Source organism: Maylandia zebra, linkage group LG4 (assembly GCF_041146795.1).
Source record: "Maylandia zebra isolate NMK-2024a linkage group LG4, Mzebra_GT3a, whole genome shotgun sequence".
Taxonomy (NCBI): Eukaryota; Metazoa; Chordata; class Actinopteri; order Cichliformes; family Cichlidae; genus Maylandia; species Maylandia zebra.
This window is the reverse complement of record NC_135170.1, coordinates 8,063,473-8,085,830: the sequence shown is the minus strand read 5'-3', so window position 1 is coordinate 8,085,830 and position 22,358 is coordinate 8,063,473. Positions and strand designations below refer to the sequence as shown.

The 22,358-nt window shown below is 38.1% G+C and overlaps 1 protein-coding gene across 1 annotated transcript; it reads left to right on the top strand.

Moving 5' to 3' along the window:
* Positions 1–10,544: 10,544 nt before the first annotated feature.
* Positions 10,545–20,862, top strand: hoxb9a (homeobox B9a). Its single transcript, XM_004568644.3, has 2 exons — positions 10,545–11,364; positions 18,725–20,862. The coding sequence occupies exons 1-2, from the start codon at positions 10,749–10,751 to the stop codon at positions 18,958–18,960; spliced, it is 852 nt and encodes a 283-aa protein (XP_004568701.1). The 5' UTR covers positions 10,545–10,748; the 3' UTR covers positions 18,961–20,862.
* The last annotated feature ends 1,496 nt before the right edge of the window (positions 20,863–22,358 follow it).

Here is a 22,358-nt window from a genome sequence, read left to right as displayed (position 1 = left end):
TTTTTGAAAGATCATATCCCACAAACTTAGTTTAGAGGGTCTACACTGTATAGTTAAGTCTGCAAGTTTTTGAACAGTGAAATTTGTTTTGTGCCTGATTTATTCTGCAGATCACCAGGATGAAAAGTTATTGGCCGTGTTTCCATGGCCTTTTTTAAAAATATGATTTCATGACATTATTGTGTGTCAGGTGGTGGTCAGGGGTATCCAGACTGACAAGCGGGACATTAAATGTCACCTCTCCGGTGGGGACAGAACCTGAGATTGTCTAAATCGGGTTCTGTTCTATAGCAAATGCAAAAAAAAAAAATAAAAATAAAAGATGTTTTAAGAAAGCAAATAAGTTGGTGTTCTAAAGAATATGATTGTTTGCTTGTCTTATTTGACACCAGGGAAGATGAGTCCTCCATCACAAATGGTGTGGTCAGTAAGGATGGTCACCTGCAGGGAAATTGGGACAATGTTAAAGACTTTCTTCTGCACTTACATTAGGATCACCTAAATCCATGACGGTCATTCAGGCAGTAATACCAGGACTGCAAACAAGCCATCCTTAAAATATTACAACATACAAGCTTCTGTGTTTGAATGCAAAACAAATATGTTGTTTGATCTAGAGATTGCACTTGTGGCTGAACAATAAATACATTTAACTTTGATTATATAAGTAATGTAACTTGCAATACAAAGTAATGGGGAGTATAAACATAGTTTCACAATAATTAAATCTGATACTTTGTTATCGTTGTTTCACTGTAAGGTTATTACCTTACAGTGAAACAACGATGGCAATGTAATTGTTTGTTGTTCAGTAGAACAGTGTCCAGTATGTTGGCTGATATGCGTTTTTGCATTTGAAAATAAAAGTTGGGCTGATTTTAAAAACCCAATTAGTCTTTTTGAATCATACTTACGTACATTCAGTGTTATATTAATATAAGTGTTGTACTAGAAATTTCAAGAATGATAAAACATAATGTGATTTTTTTTTTAAGTTACTACAATCTGTTTTTAATTTAGTAGAACTTGAAATGTTTGTCAGTGGGTAAACAATTAGTCTTGCGCAGCCAGAAACAACAAGTTGTACTTGAAATGGATAAGTGTCCTAATGTAGCTATCTTAAGTAGGCTTTACTTAGTTTTTTTGAGGCAATGAGTTTGCATAGTTTTTTAAAGTTCTGGGAACTAATGAGATTGTACAGTGTACACACATATATACATCCATACAGAAAAGTGGGGCTTGAATCTGTTTCAGCATATTGTGAAAGTGTTTCGAAACTATTTGTAGACAGATGGCTGCCGTTTGTTTGTTGGGGTTTTCTCTGTATTGTAGATGAATTGAACTGAATTAATTAATTATTATGATCTCTGTTGGGAGCTGTATTGAAATGTAATTTTAAAATGCATTTTAACAAAATGCAATTAAATAGAGACTTGGGCAGGTTATTCACTAAGCATCTTAAAACACTGTTTGACATCATAACTTCAAATTTTGTTGAAGAAGAAAGAATGTGTTTTAAGAAAAAAAGACTTTTAAGTAATTTTGGTAAATATTATTGAGCACCCAAGTAGCTGAGCATGAGTGGTGATCACAGTGTTTACATATGACACACATCATCTACAATAAGAGCACAGCTTGGCAGTAATTGTACAAGTTTTTGTGTTAACTGCTCTGAGTACATATGTAATGTCTATAAAATAACAAAATAAGATATTGCAGTTTACAAATGTAACAAATATTTAACATCAATTGTAGTTTTAGTTTTGTTGTTTTTTGAAATTTTGTTTTTTTGTATTCATTTATTTGTTTTTTATTATTACATTAAATTATTACAATCAAAGTAGAGATTAACATAGCATCAGACTAGTGATATCATCACCAGTATTACTGTTAATGGTAAAGAAAATGTATTCTTAGCAACATGGTTTGTTCCACAAGGACTGTATTTAAGTCTTTCATAAGACAACTTCAGGATGACATCATGCTCAAGGAGCATTTTCACTATAACTGGCAAGCTCCAGTAATGTAGTGGTCTCTTCATAGATACTAAAAAAGTATTTCCTGACTTATCTGGGTTAAGGGTTTAAGATGGTAGAAAGTAAGGTCAAGTATAAAATATTACCTTACAGTAAATATCCAATCTGGTTAGCCAGTTGGGATTCTTATTATTTTATTATTATTATAAATTTTGTTTATTATTATAATAAAAAAATGATGGAGATTGGAACATGTGAAAACATAATAGAATAGTGCCAGTCAAAAGTGGATGTGCTTTCCTCAACATAAAGATTACTCTGTTTCATTACAGGCTAAATCTGACACTCTGGGTCACATTATTTTGCATGAGAAGCAATCCACAAGACTCCAGTGTGGAGCTTTAATCAGAAACACATGCTGTTGCAACAACCAGCGCCCATCCATTTTTTAGGAGATTAGAGGAGAGGAGAGGAGAGGAGAGGAGGAAAAGAAAAGACACTGAGGAAAGGAAAATACTCACTGGGAAAATATGGCAAACATGGAGTGCAGGGTAAGAAGGGTGGAGAAACAGAAGGAAATAAACAAGTGCTTACTAAAGGAGGCAGTAAGGACAGTTCCCCAGCTGCAGGACTGCAGGCGCCATGTTGAGACAGCAACATTTCTGTCCCACCACATTGTCTCAAGCTTCATATCTGCTCTTACTCCCTCCCTGCTCATCTATGTGTCTCTTTCCTTTTCCTCTCTCTCTTTGCCACTTTTGATGTTTTACCAAGGGGTAATTATCCATCTTGTTTATTTGTGGCTAGAGAAAGTACAGGCGGCAGCTGTACACGTTGTGTATATTATCGTAGAGTATTGCCTTATGGTGGCCGAATTGCCTTTTATTGTTTATTGGTGGTCAATAAAATACACTCAAAAGGAAGGTTTCTACCCTATGGAATGTCTGCTTTGTTATTCTTCCTGTCTGTTGCATTCTCTTTTAATACCCTCATGTCAGATTTTCTGAGACTGAACTGAAACTTTTTGTCTGTGTATGTTTTTTTTTTTTTACATGCATTTTAGTCTACAAAATCAACCCTAGACATGATTTCAATTTCTTTTCATATCAGAGTCACACCTGGATATTCATTAAGCCAAGCAGCAACCTGGTGCTGAATGGATTTTACTTGTTAGACATGATTTATGGCAGCAGCCTGACCTCCTACTGCTGGATTTAACCACACACAATCCAAAAAATTTGATCAAAACCAGAAAAAGGCAATACTCTAAGGCTTGAACCCATCACAAAAAAACCCTAAGGGAGTTATTATACTTGCGTGACAGCTAAAATACTGTCAATTAACATGGATTTACATTCTGAACACAGTCACACAAAAGCATGCTGTCACATGTTGCATGCTTGCCCAGAACAGATGTGTGTAAAGTTGACACAGTGGATATTGCAAGTAAACATAGCGAGATATTAAAGAACATTTTTTTCTTGCATTTTTATTTATTGTTACATGTGTGACCATCAGTTCTTCTAGTATTATAGTATTGTAATATGAAATTTGTTTGAGTGGAGTCAGTGTCAGATTCAAGAAGGACTCAGACTCAAGTGAGTTGACAGTTTAGGCTGATATGAAGCACAAAAGTAAAACTAATTTATAATTTTGGCACATTTCAATCCAGGGAAAAGCAGAATGTCTTGCACAAGATAGTGTGTAGGCCAAGCTGTAAAACTAAAAAAAAAAGGCACGAGTAAGTGGCTCTATAGTGTAGTTTAAAAAAAACACCATTTTTATGTTTTATATTTTTTTGAAATAAAAAATCCTCTAGTTTGATCGGAGGAAGAAATACTTTCCCCTCTGCCGTTGCATTCATACAAATATGTCTGAAGAGCTTACCTTGTTCACTAGTTTTTACAGTCCAAGGTTTTCGATCTTAGATTGCAAGCCCCATCTCCAAGTGGCCCTAAAATGTTCCCCTATGCCAAAGCTTCAGAGAAGTTTTTATTGCATTTAAAAATTAGGCATTGGCTTCACTGAGTTTTATTCAGTTTTTGTGTTGAGATTCCAGAATAAATTGGAGTTATTTTATTTTCAATGTTGGTGGCCACTGCTGCTGTCATTCACAAAGCTTCTGGATTCAAACAGGAGCTGTGAGATGTAGTTGTTTCAAGTTGTTGGTCTGTATGCTTAAGATCACAGGAACCTGAAACTGCCTGAGTCACACCAGCTGCATGCCACCAACCTGAAAAGAGGCGTAAATCAAGCACATCCTAGCACTAGTTGTAGCTGCTGTTTATTGTGTGCTGGTAACAAAAAACAAACAGAAAAAGGTACTTTGTCCTGTCCCACTAAATAAACAGTCTATTCGATAAAATGATTGTAAATACGAGCCTTCTTCATGTGGTATTGCTGTGGTGTAACCCATCATCCCATTTGGTGATTATGTTCTACCACAAAAAAGTAAAAATAAATAAATAAATAAATAAATGGAAAAGTGGATTTTGTGAAAATGATGGAAATAGCTGTCAATACATACTTCAAGGAGAGACAGAAACACTACATGTTGCATGAGAGTGGACCACATTTTATGCAGAAAGTACAATCTGAAAAAGATATGAAACCGTAGTTGCAGGGGCAAATGTAGCTTTAAGGAATTAAGGAGAATGTGGATCCATGTGCAGAACTGCAGATATATTTAACAAACAAAAATATCATCTCAACTGAGGCTGAGACTTCTGGAAAAAAAACAGAGCCCAATAAGCAAAGTACTAACATGGAGAAAACCAACAGGGAAAACATGCAGAAACAGATCAGCAGGCAATCAGAATAACAGAACAAGAACAGACTAACAAAGGATTCAGATAGATCAGAGGCTAATCAGGCAAAAGCAACATGGGTGGGGCAAAATAGTGAAAAAGCTGAAACTAATCACATTAACAAAATAGGGGAAGCAAAATGAAACACAACAGAAATGAGTCAAGAGGTTAACAAAATAAAACAGGATGTAACTAAACACAGAGACATTGACAGACAAGTTGAGAGAAGGAGGGAAAGACTAAGAAAAAATAGGAACAGACTAAACCAAATATTTTGAAGCAGAATATTAAGTGAGCCAAAGAACTTAAGACTCAAGATGCTAGGCAAGTGTCAACCAATAATAAGCAAACTAAGAACCAAATGGAGAATAAAATGATAAAGAATTCAAAAGTCCACAAACTGAGTCGAAAACCCAAAACCATGAGAGCAGCTAGACAGCATTGCATAGTGATCTGTAGGATGACTTTGGAAATGAAGCAACGGAAGTGTGTGAAGGCCCAGGCAAGCATTAAGTGGTGGAAGCAGAAGAAAGAAAATGTTACACAGAGTTCAGACAGGAGTTGAAACAGGCTCTCGGTGGTGGGGAAGACTTACTACGTGACGGGGAAACTGGCAAGAAGGTATTTGGTGTGCCCTCTGGATACAGGAAAGAGAACAAGGAGACTTGGTGAAATAAGAAAGAACAGGAAAATACTTAAAGGAAGAACAAAGAAAAAATGGGACAGTCAAGGAGATAAAGAAAGTAGACAAGAGTACTCTGAGGCAAGGCATACAGCAAAGCGATGGGTGGCAAAGGAAAGCGATTATAGTGATTTGCATATGCGGCTGGATACTAAAGAAGGAGAAGAGGACTTCCATAGAGTCAGACAGAGAGAGGGCTGGAAAGGATGTGCAGCATAAGACATCTCCAGGGCAATGTGCATGCCTTCAGTCTTGAAAAATAAAAAAATATGTTTATATTAAAATAATCAGTTATAAATAAAGTGCCATTTGAAAACTCTTTTTAGAAGAAATTCATGGTAAAAAGTATTTTACATTTTTGTCTTTGCGTTATTATGTAATACAACTATATGCTATTCAAAAATTGTCACTAGCTGTCTTCTGCAATGTGATTTCGTTTAATTTTGTTAGTGTGTGCTAAAATATGCGACTTTACAGGGCGGTTTTATTTAGTCGTTTATTTCCACATTTTAACTAGCCAATACTCACAAATTACAGATCCTGATTTAATTTTGTGGTGAGAGAAGCCATTGAAAGATTGATGCTTTAATAGTTTTTTTTTGAGATATTCATATTCAAACATTGTCTAGGATTTCAATACTGCTGGCAAAAATGTCCTCTGAGGCTATGTATTGTAGAACAAATGTTAGCAAAAGCATGCATTTAACTAAGATTTATAAATCTCTATTCTCAATAAAAGAATGATTGTAGTGATGATACCAAATCATGAATTACTAAGCCAGGCAAAAAATAAAATAAATCCTTTTAATGTGTTTAATAAATGCTTTGTTTTTTATAATCTGCACCCACCTTAACAGACCCATAATTTTGGTCTCCTGTAGATTTTTAAGATACTGTAATTACATCAGCAGCACGACTATCATCCCTAGAGCAACGAAGTGCCTAAACTAAAAGATATCGTGGACTTATTAACAATATCCCTATTTGAGTCAAATGATACAAGATGAATTATCAGCAGCTGTACTATAGTTAAGATGTTTCCAGACATTACTTGTCGCCCGTCCAGCATAACGATATGTTTCTACTTTTTTCCTGCTGCTTAACTAATGATTAATACTGACTTCACTGTGGCTGTAGATTAGGAGGGAGAGCGGTCATCTAGTCATCCTAACGTTGCTGGTTTGTTTGCCAAACATGGGCACGATACTAACTCCAAGTTGGTCCGATGCATCTATCAGTGTTAGATAGAAAGATTTAAGCATAAAAAACCGCTTGTGTGAATAGGTGAATGTATAGGACGTATTGAATCCTTTGAAAGCCTCCTTAAGCTTTTCAGCTGAGAAATATGATGATCTACGACGTTCAGCCACGTGGTCGTTATTAAAATATATAGATCACATCAATCACACAGGTTATCATACTCAGCAGGTTTTATTGTAAGGTAACAACCGTTACCTTTAATAAGAATATAAAGCCTAAATGAGTCATTGTAAATCACATGAGTAAGTGTTAATGATTTCTTTTAATTATTTATTATTATCTTATTTAATTTTTTAGACTTATTATTACACCGCCATTACTGGAGTGGTAAACGCTGACCTCCACCAGAAGCATGCATCAGTGTTAATCTGATAGTTTAATTTTTGCAGTATCTGTTATCACATTTGGGAATTTTTTTCTTGTAGAATTAACACTGAAACAGTCTGTTCCTCTGGTTTTGTACTCAATGTTCATAATATTTGAGATTTTTTGGATTTTTAGAAATTCAATTTAAAAACATATTAATTACATTACACTAAAAATATTAATGTGACCACGTGATGCATGCCTATTTAAACAGACTACTTCTACAAACAAAATAGAAAATGCAGTTTAATATCAGAAAGAACTGAACAGAAGAGGAAACGATGTCTGTATGTGTGTTAACTCATTATGCATATTCCAGGAAAAAAGGTTATTGTGTTTCTTTTAATGCAACGGAGAATACTTGAGACCCTCACTCTATTTCAGAAGATAATGAAATGTATGTTATTGCCTATTTTGCGCTCCTTTCAAAACGTTTCCGCCGTTTAGGAAAAAAAGGAACAGCGGATGAAGAAAAAAATGCCAGTATGAGGGGAAATTAAATATTTAAATATTAAAAGTTCCTGAGACAGAATGTTGAGACCTCTTTCACCCAGGGAAACTAACCGACTGAACAATTAACCGACCGATTCTGTATTAAATTAAATACAAATACCACAGGGACTAGTTGATTTAAAAAAAAAAAATCAGATCAAAGGGCTAATGAATATATTTTATCTAAGTAAAACTAAAAACAAATTAAAAGTAATTTAAAAATAATATTTACCCTTAAAAAAGAAAAGAAAAAAATGTATGCAAGTCGATGATTTGAGCTGCTTTTCTGAAATATTAAATATCTGCATAATGACATTTTAGCTGTGTCAATGCTACATTTATATATTATTATTATTTTGTTTTTGTTTTGTTTTGCGACAAAATAATTTAGAAAATTGTTAAGTTCACGTTATTTTTCTTACCCCACCGACTACATTTATTTAATTTTAACTTTATTGTGATTAACAGCCAAAATACCTTTAACTTTAGATCTAATTTGTAATTGGTTACAATGTGATTGTGGAGCTTTCACTGTGGGAAAAACAAACTAGGTTTACTTAAAAATATTCACTTTAGTATATCCGGCACACTGCGATCATTTTCTTTTCAATTTCAATATCTGAAAATAGAGAAATGCATGAAGTAAAGTCATCTTCATCATGCATGTAAATTGCTTTCTTACACTTTATTTTTTAATTGACTCAGCTGGCTTCATTCTCACTAAATGACTCCTGCGATCGATATTAAGATAATATTAAACAGAAAAAAACAAACACACAAAACAGAAAATTTGAGATATTGGAAATGGATAAAAAACATAACAGTTGAACAGACGAGGCTGAATTTGCACATGTACTTCATTATGCTCAGTTTTCGCAGTGAAATTGTGTTTTTTGGTTACCGACGTCTTTCCAGTTGTTTCATGCTTTTGTGCCAATCTGTGCCATGTCAGATGGGAAATATTTTCTCTACAGGAAATTTGAAGAGAACATCTAATTGGGTATGGGCAATGTTAACAAACCGAGCATGACGGTGTTGGATTTTGTTTGTGTGTCTATGAAGGTTATTTTCCAAAACTCTCTTTAGTCATAACACTGAAGATGTTGAAATTTAAGGTGGTTTGCAGAAAAATTATTTTAGCTTTTTCAGCACCACTGTCTCCAATTAACTCCTCGAGTTGGCAGAACGCCCTGCAGGGCGGAGGCCCACCGACAATTAAAATTCCCACAGCCTGTGGTCTGAAAAAGAAAAATATCCCTAGCATTTATGCCTGCAAAACAGTATGTATTTTTCTACTCTAAACATATCGAAAATAATGCTAATTAATGCTTAACAATTTGAACTGTCCGGTTAATTGGCACGTATGTGGCAATGTGCTACACTGCTTCACAACGCACCTCATTACTTGTTCTTGTGGATAAAAGCGATCTGGGTCACAGTAACTTTATCTAGAACATATTTGATTGAGCATGAACAGCTAGATTTTTTTAATACAGTTTATATTTTTATTTCTTTTTCTTTTTGATTTTCAAACGAAGTTGTAAATGAGTGCTTTAATACAAAAGCTCAGAGGAATGTGATGAATTCAAGCTCAAATACCAAACTGTGCGCCAGAGTCAGTCATGTTTGAAGGACTCTAGGTTTGTTGGGTTTGTATTTGCATTTCTTCTCCTGAAATGAACATTCACCAGCCGTTGCTCAGAATCGTCTCCTCAGCATATATGAAAGCTGCGCTATAGTCCATCTTTCACCTGGTAAATAACAGCTTTAATAACAAGCAACCTGTATTTCATATTCAATTGTCGTAAATAACTGTTAGCTCCATACACGATGCACAGACCGGATTTATACCATTGAGTACTAGAATGACTTCCTGAACGAGTCAAAGACTCCAAGTCTGTAATTATAAATAAATGCAAAGACTTACAAGCCCGGTGACTTTGCAGGTCAGCTGCAAGTCAAATGTTAGGACTTCCGATCAGCACAGACTGCAGCTGCTCTTCAGCTTCTTGGTTTCGAGCACACCGGCGGATTTCATCCCAACTAATTCAGCCAAAGAAGTCACCACCGGTTCCATGAAACAAAAGTCCGTTCCAGCTTCTCTTCCCGGTGCCCTCATTGCGCTCCGGACCGAGTTATGTTTATCCATAGCAGGCTGACCGCTGAGTGTAAAGTACCCTGTACCGGAGTAGCAGGAAAGATTCAACAGCCCCAGTTGCGTTTACAATCCGCACCACCACAGGCCATATATCAACTCAATAAAAACCAAAGCAGCCGGCACGATCTAGGATTTTATTATGGTATTAAACAGACTCAAAAAAGTAGTTGAAGTAGTTTGCGCTATAAAGACAAGCGACCTAACCACGCAGGACCCGATTTAATGGCGCTCGTTAACACAACTGGCTGTTAATCTGTCAATAAAAACGCTCCAGAATTCTCAGAGAAGCTGCCAAGTAGATCCAGGAGTCAAGTAAACGATGAAAAACACACATAGGTGTGAATTTTACCGCCTATCTTGTCTAGGATAGAAAATATCTGTGTTAACTCTCCTTAAGTGGAGGACTATTGGCACTTATACTACTGGTATTTTAAAAGCACACTCCTCGATCCAGGAATTGATTTAGTTTTTTTTTTTCATTCATTTGGCACTACTTATTTGTCAGCCATTGTCTCTGCTTTACAGTTCATACATACAGTCCAGACATAACATAATTTAACGGTTTTATATCATTCTAGATCGAAAGCAGCAGTAAATAAATTGACAAGATATTCGGAAATAGCCTTAATTTTGCATATTGCATATAAACATCTATCTGAGGTAGGGGGTGGGGGCTTGTGCATGCGTGATTTACGCTTCATTGACGCTTTTTTTCAGGTTAGAAGAAAAAAAAAAACCGGCCAATCACTTTTCGCCTCGCTCACAGACTTGACAAACCCCCGTGCACAGTGCTAGGCTGTAGGGCTGTAGCACTTTGTTTCGAAAGAAAGGGACTAGGGGAGGGATAGAGAGGCAGAGAGACGAAGTAAGAAAGGGAGGGGGCAACCTACCAAAGCACAGAATTGAAGAAGAAAAAGAAAGAGAGGCAAAAGAAGGAAATCTCGTAATGTCTCTTGTCTTGTTTTCTATTTAGTGAACTCGAGGCGTTTCACAGATAATGCCCGAGAATGTCCATTTCTGGGACTTTGAGCAACTATTACGTGGACTCCATCATAAGTCACGAGAGCGATGAACTCTCATCCCAGACTCGCTTTCCTAGCGCCCAATATTCCGGCTCGAGCTCCGCTGCGTCCGCGAGTGGGAGGCTGCCGGGTGGCGCTGCTGCGCACACGGAGCATCCCCATCCCGATTCCTATCCGTCCTGCAGTTTCCAGCCAAAGCCTCCAGTCTTCTCGTCATCATGGAGTCCATTTAATCCACACCACGGAGCCAGTGGCCTCCCCGCTGTCTACCATCCCTACATCCCCGCGCAGCACGTGCCCGCCGCGGACACACGGTACATACGTTCATGGCTGGACTGTGCGCCGCGGAGCTCTGAGTCTGGTCCGGTACAGGGCCAAACGGGTCAGGTCAAGCTGGAGCCTCAGCTTGGCCATCTCGGTGGGGAGATCGCATCCAAAATCATGGGACAGCATCAGCACGAGCCCACAACATACATCTTGGAGTCAGCGTCCACGGCAGCGCGCGAGCTTAGCCACCATTCGGCCGCCATCCAGGGAACAGGGTTCGAAGAAAACAAGGACATTAGTGAAGGGAATGAGGACAAAGATGGCCTGGATCAAAGTAAGTTATTAAAGCAGGAAATAACGCGTGATAGTGGGAGAGAACAAGACGAGGGAGGGTGATTGTAAATGCTTTTAATGCCGCCATAAAACTAGAACAAAGAACTGGAGAGGCCGAAGTGCCCCCACCGTCTGCTCTCTAACTTTACTGTGTTTTTTGGCTCATGTCATCCTTGTATTTGCAGCTGGCGCCTGTAGCAACATTTTTTAAATGGATTATGGGACGCAACTTTTTCAGACTTTAACAGTTCTTTAAAAAATGTGTCAGTGACTAGCAAGTGATGCATACGATTTTATTAAAGCTGTTAAATTAGCTAAAGATATTACGAGCAACACTCTGTATTATAATGTTGCTTGCTTTAAAGGTGACCCTGGTATTGCCTTAAAAGAGACCGTCAAAGTGACTCATAGTGCTTACGATAGTGTTGACCGTCTGGCAAAAGCTTGTCACAGCTTTGCGCAAATGATGCGTATTATATACACGTTAAAAGGTTTTGAGCGCGCGGTAGGGCGGTGAGTCCAAAAAGCTTCAAAGTCAACTTAGGAAGAAAGATTATTAAGACTAACAGTTGGAAAACTTCTAGCCTATTTGGCACTTTTTTTCCTCTTCGTCCTTAAATCTATCAACCCGACAGAAATCACAGAAGGTAGTTTGTTTGTGTTACATTCAGATTGACATACGCATTACTATCCTGTTTCAAAAAGACCAAATCTTCTTTGAGATAGATTAAGATATCGTCTCTGGACCCTTCTGCTTCCAATCCTTCGCATTTACGCATTACCCATTTTATGCCCCCCACGCCCCGCGCGTCTACCGTTTCTCTTGTTAGTTGTACGCTTATAAATGGGAAGAAGAAGACAAAAGACTACAAACCAGATTGTCGAACCCGGTTTCTTTTTAAAAATCATGAAAGGTCAGTGACCTAGCCGCAGAGCTCCGAGTCGCCAGCATCTGTGGCGCAGAGGCCTCTAAGTCAGCCTAAGTCTGGCTACACTTTGTTAGACTCACATCAGAGCTGGACAGTCAGGACGTGCACTCTGCCTTCTCACGGCGTGTATAAATCGTCCCACCTAGGCCCATGTAAATTCCTCAATGGCTTCGAGCTTTGCCAGCTACAACGTGAAACACAATGAATATATATCCTAAATTAATTTAATTTTGTGTGTTCTTTATGTACTAGCGAGTTTTATTTATTTATTTACTTTTTAAAAGAAATCACCCAATAATATATAAATGACTGCAGCCTTCAAATCAGGTTAATCTCAAAGCATCAAACAAACAGCTAATTGAATTGTAACTTTGTTAAAATTACCCTTTCCTGCTGTGTAATACTTCAACCCAGGCACAGCTCTACTGACCTTATTGTGGTCTGTAGTCTGGTGGTTATATGAACGTATATGTAAAAATACCTTCCACAAATCACAGTCATCTTGTTATAAATCCGTTGGTAGTTTGAGAAGTGCAGGACGGTCTTTTTTCTCTCCTCTTCTTTTATGTGCCTTTGTTCCTTTGTGTTTTTTCTGATTGTTTGCTTTTTTTAACAACAGCATTTGATGCTGGGTCTCTTCACAGTTCTCTTCCAAAGTTTCTTGACTTTTTGGATGGGACAGAAGAAAACCGTACCCTAGAAAGAGATTCAAATGAATGTATAATTTCTTTTTAACTGACGCCGGAGTTTATTTCCCTTTCTCAACTCCCTCCTGACAAATCTACCAGAGGAGTCGGAACATCAGTGTGCGAGAAAGAGCGGGAGACCTCTGTCTCTATTGTGGCCTTAATAAGAAAAAAATGGTCACAAAGAAACACACATTCATATATACACACATTCACGTTTAGTGTATATATACACGAATACTACACTAGAGTCACACACATATGCATACACATGCACAGCCAGCTTATTACTGCGATTGAGCACGCTATCCATCAGAACAGTGAGCTAGTCTAAAGACAGGATGGAGGCTAGCAGGCTCCAGTCTGAATTATTAGACTTTCCGTTCGTAGCGCCGTGGTGTTCGTGAAGGTGCTCCTCCTGAAGAGTTCCTCTGTTCCCCTGTTTGAATGAGTAATAGAAAAAAAAGTTTCTCTCTGAGCTGTCTTATAGGGTTCAAAAAGCAGCCATAGAGACTTTTTTCCTCTGGTTGATTTGTGTTCTCTTTGTGTCCGTATTGCAGTGACTTAATGTTTCAGGTAGTGGGAGCATACTAAGCAGCATGTGAAAGCCTTTTCTCTTTTTCATAACGTGGACATTTCAAAATGGTGGCGTCACAACACTGCGTTGATTGAGCCTCCCCGCGCGACTTTTTTTTTTTTTTGGAGTAATTAGTAAAGCAGTTTGAGTGGAAACACACTGGGTGATTTGCATTTGTCATTTTCAAAACTCTTTGGTTTGGAATAACTTTCTTTTACATCTTTAGGCATTTTAGGGACAGTCTTATTTGCATCCCTGAAAAGGGTAAAATGAGAAGACTGAAACCATGTTTATGTATATAGGATACATATTACGTTTATTGGCTTAACTTAGCTTGGAAACAGGGAAGCAAGGAGCCATTAATTTCCAAAGGTAGCAAAATAAAAATTTCAGCACCTTTAAAACTCACAAACAGGCATGTTACATATTGTGTACTCATGAAATTAGAACATTAAAATGTACTTTCTGTTATTATTCACGTAACACTGGGTCTTATATCGGATAGAAGTGGTCACATATAAATGCCTAACAATGCAGTCCTCCACAGTAACCAGATTCCCCTGAAAATGTTGACATTATATACTTAAATGTGTCAGCTACAGCACGGCAAAATTCCTCCCCTATTTGATAGTAATAAGGAATTTTGAACAGATGGTTGGTGTTGGAAGAATTCTGAAAAAGTTTTACTTTTTGGCATTCATGTGTCGTCAACCACAGAAACATTCTGGACATTTTTTTTTTATCAACATGAAAAACTTGACTGTTTCCCCGATTCAACCTTGTAGATCTGAAAATGAACATGCTGTGATAGCCAGGTTCTAAGACTAGCTTTGCTTGTGAAATCAGTCTAATAAACTGTACCTGTCCTCTTTAACTTGTTTTCAGGGAGGAATATATAAAAATGAGTGTCTGCATGATGTAGTCTATCTTCAGATTATGGCTGAGTATTTAAAATGGTCGCCATGTGAATAACATCACTGGAATGCTACCTTTGAAAACATCCTATCCAGTTAATGCCAGTCTACAGCTACAGATTTCTCTTTATGATGCTGGCACTGGGCTGCTTTCCAGAATAAACTACAAGATTACACTCCAGTCTTTGTGCTTCTGCTTTTGCTGCCAAGCAGGCTGACAAAGTTATTACCTTGAACTTTATTAACTTATAACACAGAGTAAACAACCCCATTAATTGGCGTGTTGCTGTTGGTGAGATGGGGTATAAGTGTTGGCGGTGGATGGGGATGGGGAAGTATGGGAGCGGGATAAAATATGACTCTGGGAAATGTAATAACATGCCTTTGGGATATATGAGAGGTCAATTTCTGGAACTATTAGGGTGAAATTGCAAAGGGAGGAAGACACACAGAGAAAAAGAGACTGGATGGGATATTTATCTTAACTGTTTCAGTTGCTGTTTCCATGCATTCATCAAAGTAGACACACACACACACCTAGGCAAAGACCCACATGCTAACAACTGAACATCAGCTGCAGGGCCATGGGCTATAGCAGGCAGCTTTAAGGGAACGTAAATCTTTTCATCCATGCGCCTGTCCATGAACACCAGGCTTCTGCAACTATGTGGATGTAACCTACAGAAAACTTAAAGTTAACATACAAGCAAGGGTTACCATTATACAAGCAACACCCCACCCCAGCCTTATTCTTTCTATTGAGATACTCTCTGACTTCCCATATATTAGAAAAAAGATGTCTACACTAACTCAGCCCTTTCCAAACTCTCCCACTCCTCAATCGGTTTGTCATCCTGGGTGACAGCCATCGTCACGGCACAGCTCTGAGGGTAATGAATGGTCGTAGAGGTGAATATACACCCAGGGAATGCAAAGCACACACTTTACAGTGACAAAAGCTCTCACCCCCCTAGTTCCCACCAGCCTCATCACCTTACTGGACAATATTTTGTTCTGCATTGAAATAAATCCTCTACATGCTGCTTTTGTTGAAGGAAATTAATTCCAGAAGGTATTAAGGACATATTTACTGACAATGGCCACTAACTATAATTCAACTTGCAGGGAGAACAGAAGAGAAACCTAAATTATATCTTCTGTCAAATCCAAGCAGAGACAGATTCTAGATAATGCAATCATTTTCAAAACCCAGAGTTTCAAGCATTGCAAGATTACTATAGACTGCATACAAATGACGGCCATAGCCCATCATGCCACCCACTGGTTATATACAGTGTCAGTTCACAACACCAGTCATCTCAAGAGTTTCAAATATGAAGAGTTGGACAGTACCAGTCCTTAGCGTCTTTCACACGTACTGGCTAAAAAAGCTAACTATATTCCATGAGCCTCTGGCAGCACAGAAGAACCATAGTGTCAGGCATCATAGGAGCTATGAACAGGCATATGGCTCAATAAATTATTCGACCTCAGACAGGAACTGGCAGAAACATCAGAGGGGCAAAACACCAGCTACTGGTAGCTAGAGCAGTCATTGTCTGCAACATGAGACTGACCAATCATGCACCACCTGGACTGACTACAAGAAAGCCTATGAGTGAATGGCTCACACATGAATCCTGGAATGCTTAGAACTGTACAAAACCAACCGGACCCAAAGAGCCTTCATCAGGAAGTCAATATGGATGTGGCAAACTACAATAGAGGTCAACTTCAAGCCAATTGCAAATGTCACCATGAAATGCAGGAGAGTTAATATCCTAATTGTATTTACTCATTTCAAACTCAAAAAGTTGCTTGATATCTAATTATTAAAACAATTTATTATACATAAATATAAAATGGGATCCAGATCAGAATGTCAGTAATCACAAGGTGTTTTATCTTTTAAAGACCCTACAAGATTACTTAGATGATTATATGACAAGCACTTAGTGATGGTGTGGAGGACAAACTCCACACTTAGGAGGAAGAGAAACAGTCTCAGGGAGGAGCAGCCACCTCAAATGTTAAATTGGGAAGGGCAATGATAACAGGAAAAAAAAGACTAAAAAAAGACTAAACAGAAGTTAATTGATATGAAATATTTCTTATTTATTGTATATAAAGTGAATAACCTTGTCTTATTAGAATGAGTTGAGTGAGTTGTCGTTTCAAGAAATTGCATTTTACTGTAATATAGATGACTGTTCGTTTTGTCTGCCATCTTCTGTAGATTCTAATTACCAAGTCGTTATACCTCATGTTTCTTTACATGTTTCTTTACGTTTTGTAGAACACGTTCTAATGTTAGTCCGGGAAACCTTTTGTGTCATTGATTTAACTTTTTTTTTTATGGTGAACAATAACGAATTACACTCTGATGATGTATTGGGGCAGAGATTCAATAGAATTATAATTATCTGCCCTTACTCTGACTTCCACTATTTACTCTCCTGACAAAGGAACAACCTATTCTGGAGGTCGCAGTTCTATAAGTAATTCTTATAGAACTACATGGCTTAACTTTATATTAAGCCATGTGTTTTCAAGACAAAATCAAACCACGTGAACACAGAGGCGTAGCAAACGTGAAAGGAGGACGTATACACGCAAACAAACACAAACCGGAGGAGAAAATGATGAAAGGACATAGCACCTGCTGGAGACCTGCTGGTGGGTGCAAGGATGAATCAGAAAGATTCAGAAAGAGTAACTATTTCCAGGTCATACTGATGGTTAGACTTCATTTGTGGTTTGTTTCTCTGATTTCCTTTAAATGAAATAAAATCGAATAACACTGCAACGAATGAACAGCAGCTTTAAAGGAAATAATCGCAGCATGCTCTTGTTTTCCCCTGTGCGTCCCACATTTTTATCATTGCTGATGGCATTTTATGGCTTTTAAAACTGAGTTTTTATTTGTCTTGTTTGGAGTTTTAAGGCCTGACTTGGTAACATTGGGTGTATTTTTTTCTTTGTTAAAGTTTAGTTATTCTAACTGCTAGGCGTTTCCGTTTGTTGGTTTGACTTAATGGAGGAAGACTCTGACCTAACCACAGGAAATGCTTGCGCTTGGTTAAAGATTTTATTTAGAACATATAAAAATGGAAATGTACCAGAACGAGCTATGGATGCGCAATTTTCTTTCAGATGGAAAAAAGCACTATCAACGGGTTTAAAATTGAGTAGGGGGCTTTGTTTTGATCTCTAACTATCCTTTAGAAACTTGAGATGCCGGGAGACTCCTTACAACCTGCCTCATAGTGGAGATGGGGGGGGGGGGGGGGGGGGGACATAGCTTTGAGCCCCAAACCAAACCCATGCCTGCTAAACGAGAATTTAAGGCTAATTACATTGTCCTGAATGCTATAAACGGGGTTGTGGTGATGGGAAGCAGGGGTGGTGGGGGCACAGTGGCCTGGCAAACAAGGAGGCGATGCAAAGACAACGAGGGAAATAACTGAGATAAATTCATTATGTTCTCATCGAAAACAAAAACATTTAGTTTTCATTCAGATTTCTGCTACTGCACTCAAAAGAGCCAAATCTCAGTACGCTTAATGAATAGCAAAGGATAACATTTTTTTCTGGATTATAGATTTCCCACAGCTAGGAAATTTAGGAACAATTGCTACACAAGCGATGGATTTAGCGCTCTATTCAAATCATAATCCTTACAAAAAAACTAAAAGATAGAACACTTTCACCAATGTGTGTTTGTGTGTTTGCTTTCTTTTTGTCATAAAATTAGATTAAGCTGCAAATATAGAGACAGTGCTTACTCCTAGTGCATTCAACTTTGCCTTGCTTTTTTGTTTTGTTTTCTTGTTATCGATAGTTGCCTCCTTGAATGGCGCGTGAAGCCAATGTGAGGTACAAATGAGTTCAATAATAATTTAAAAAAATTAACCAACAAGAAAAAAAAGGAAATCAGCATGGTAGTCCGAGTTTTTCTTTTCTCTTCTTTTTCTGTTTTTTTCCCCCCTTTAATCCTCTGTCATTTTTCATCTGCATACTGGAGGGTATTCATGGAAGAAGGCCGCGTGGCTTTGATGTGATGCCATATAAAAGGGCCATGGTTTTACTTATGTCCAAATTATGTGTTATTAATAACGTGCATAAAAGTGTCATTTGCTGAGTCTAGTGTTGTCTTCAAGATGTCGTGAACACAAAATAGTGTTAGAGTGACTGCATGGATTATCAATTTCCATTTTTTAATCGATGATTTTTTTTCTGTCGTTTCTTCCTGCAGATGACCCATCGGCCAATTGGCTTCATGCACGTTCCTCCAGAAAGAAACGTTGTCCGTACACCAAATACCAGACGCTAGAGTTGGAGAAGGAGTTCCTGTTCAACATGTACCTCACGCGCGATCGGCGACATGAGGTGGCACGCGCACTCAATCTGACAGAGCGGCAAGTGAAGATCTGGTTCCAGAACCGGAGGATGAAAATGAAGAAACAAAATAAGGACCAATCCAAGGACTAGCAGGACATAAACGCTCAGACACGCATGCATGCACACACACATCTCACATTCCCAAGAACTGCAAAAATGTACATGCACATCTACTGCTTCAATTTCTTTTAACATTCCGAGTGAGCCAAACGTGATGTCAATCTAAGTATGATCCCAAACAAGCGCATATGACGCTGCAGCTGAAGTATTAGGAACGTCTAATTTTCAGAGTTGGAAATTTCCTGGAACTTCTGGATTATTTCCTATTAGGCGATTGCGATAGTAAAAAATTGAGTTTGTTTCGGCGGCCAATCTTTCAAAGCACTCAGATTGACTCAGTGTAAACCTTCGGATCAGACTAATAGATTGATGAATTCAAAGATTTTGTTGCCATTACTTTCTACCGAGTTCTTATTAAGCTAGCAATTATTATACAGTAATGCAATTTGATATCGGATTAAATTCTTCAAGATAAAATGTGCAGAAAGTTGATTGATTGTTTATTGACACCAGAGGTGTGTGCTGAAGTGCTGAAAATGGGATTTCACCCGGTCATTAACAAGCACGAAAAGCACCCACAGCTCGCACACAAGCGCGTTGCTGTTCGTTTGTATTTGTACTCCCCCACCCCACCCACTCTTTTTTGCTGGCAGGATTTAATTACATAGCGCCTGATAGTTGAAGCTGATACAAGCAGCCAATAGCCGTTTGTTTTCCGGTTGTCTGACCATCGGGTCTATCCCTGGGATCTCGGCGTTCGGCTTGCTTTTAGGGTGGCTCATGCGCTGCGGCGGCGGCTGATCAGTAGCCTGACGTCACAAGAGTTTAGAGTTAGTTAAGAAGAGGACTCACGACAGTTATTATTTATTTAATAAATCAACCCTTTCCATCAAATTAAACTTCCAGCTCAGCTGTGCACATTTCAGACTGAAAACAAGGATATAACGTTTGTCTGCTTACCATCGTCAGTCTTTTTTCCAAGTCCTTTCTATTTTTATAAATTGTCGTGTATCAACTGCTATGCAAGGCATTCTCTCTCATGAAACGAATTGTGTTGAATGCGTGCGCAACACTGGTTTCTATTTACTACCAGAAACTTGGTGCAATAAAAATAAATAAATAAAGCTGAAAATAAATACATGTCTGCAGGTCCCATTACAAGTTTAAGTCTAGAGCAACAGACAGAAAGTTAAAAAAAGTCTTAGGTTAGTATGCAGATTTTATATCTTCGAGTGTTTTCTTCATTTTATGCAGAACTTTATTGATTTGGATGTTAACACATAAGTAGGCCGTGTTGTAGAGCCGGACTGCGTTTTTGTAGTGTCGGTATACTTAAATGGCGTCCCGTAGCAGTTTTATGGATGGGAAATAAACAACATGCGCGAGCGCTTGTGTGTGTGTGTGTGAGAGAGAGAGAGAGAGAGAGAGAGAGAGCGAGAGAGAGAGAGAGAGAGAGAGAGAGAGGGGGGGGAGTTTGTGTGTGAACCAAAATACATATACAATACATCTACTCCTTTTTACAAAAAATTATAATGGGTTTGTATGGCCAGATGTTTTTTTAGCAAGAAGAGAAACCTGCCGTTTCTCCGAAGCATCAACAAATCCTCTATTTACACAAATGTTTACATGGTTTGCGCATGCCTCAAAGACTTCATTTCGTCGTACATCGTTTTGTGTGTAAATCTGTCAGAGGGGATGCTAACAGGAAAAAAAAATAAAGAGAAGTTTCTTGATATGAAATATTTCTTATTTATTCTATATAAAGTGAATAACCTTGTCTTATTGGAATAAGTTGAGTGAGTTGTCCTTTCGGGAAATTACATTTTACTGTAATATAAATGACTGTTCGTTTTGTCTGCCATGTTCTGTAGATTCTATTTCCATGTTGTTGTACCAACTGTCTAAAACATGTTCTGATGTCAGTCCGGTGAACCTCTTGTGTCATTGATTTTGTATTTTTTATTTTTGTTTTGGTGAACAATAACATTCTGGTGATGTATTGGGGCAGAGATTCAACAGTATTATAATTATCTGCCCTTACTCTGACTTCCACTATTTACTGTCCTGACAAAGGAACAATCATTTCTGGATGTCGCAGTTCTAGAAGTCGTTCTTATAGAACTACATGGCTTAACTCTATATTAATCCATGCGTTTTCAAAACAAAATCAAGCCACGTGAACACAGAGGTGTAGCAAACATGAAAGGATACACGCAAACAAACACAAACCGGAGGAGAAAATGATGAAAGGACATAGCACCTCCACACTCCAGTCCACTGGAGTGTGGACCTGAACACGTGGTGCTGAAGGTGCTGAAGCTCAGTGCACACAAAATCCTCTTCATAGCCCGTCACCTATGAGACCACATGGCTTAACTTTATATGAAGACATGTTTCTTTAAGACAAAATAAAGCCACGTCATCACAGAGGTGGAGTAAGGATGAAAGAGGTCACGCACACACTCACACAAACACACACACAGACACACAGGAGTTTTTTTTATTTTTTTAGAAAATGTATGCACACACTCTGACTCCTTAAAGACTCTTTAAAGCCCTGGTCCTTTTTTTGCTTGGTTTGTTGTCTCTTGTTTCTTTATGCAATTGCAAACTTGAGATGGTGAGACTAATTATATTAAGAACATGTTTAGTTTGATTACCATGTTGGTATATAGGCTTATGTATTTAAATGTGAGGAGGTTCAGAGTTAGTAGTTTGTGACGGAAAAGACAAAAGACAAAGAGACTGAGGGATAAAAGCAGATGAAACAGCATGTGTTTAAAATATGTGTCTCTTCAGTTCTACACTGCAACTGAAAAAAGAGGGGCGTCTGTTTGGCTGCAACACCAAAAGCCTGTAATAAACCCATAGCCCCCCACCCCCACCCCCAAATACACACACACACACACACACACACACACACACACACACACACACACACACACACACACACACACACACACACACACACACACACACACAGATGATGAGTGCATTCATTAGATAGAGGCGTCTCATCCGTCCATTAGGGGCTTGTGAAGCTGCTGTGGTTCCTGTGTTTGTCTCTGCTGCACCAAATGACTCCTACAGACACAAAGTCTGATTATGCATACAACGTCTCTATTTCCTTTCTTATTTATCACAGATACAATTATCATAGCTGAAACTGTAGAAATAGTTAAAAGTTGCCACGGTTATGCTGTTAATGCAGAAAGTTACAAAATAGTAACATAAAGCTCTAGAGTGCCTAGAATACTTAGGTTTGGGAGTACTAATATGAATTTCATTTCTCTTTGTGTAATTTGGTATCAGTGTAGCAATGAGTTATTTAAAAAAAAAAGTAAATTATATATTTGAAAATTGATATCCAGCTGTTGGGAAGTGTGTTTACAGGTGGGTTTGGGCAAGACTTTATAAATATTACTATT

Bases quoted from the DNA above. Each gene is read 5' to 3' on its own strand.
- hoxb9a (XM_004568644.3), top strand. From the start codon at position 10,749: ATGTCCATTTCTGGGACTTTGAGCAACTATTACGTGGACTCCATCATA. The intron at 11,365-18,724 runs GTAAGTTATTAA...TTCTTCCTGCAG, and splicing joins CAAAGATGGCCTGGATCAAA to ATGACCCATCGGCCAATTGG.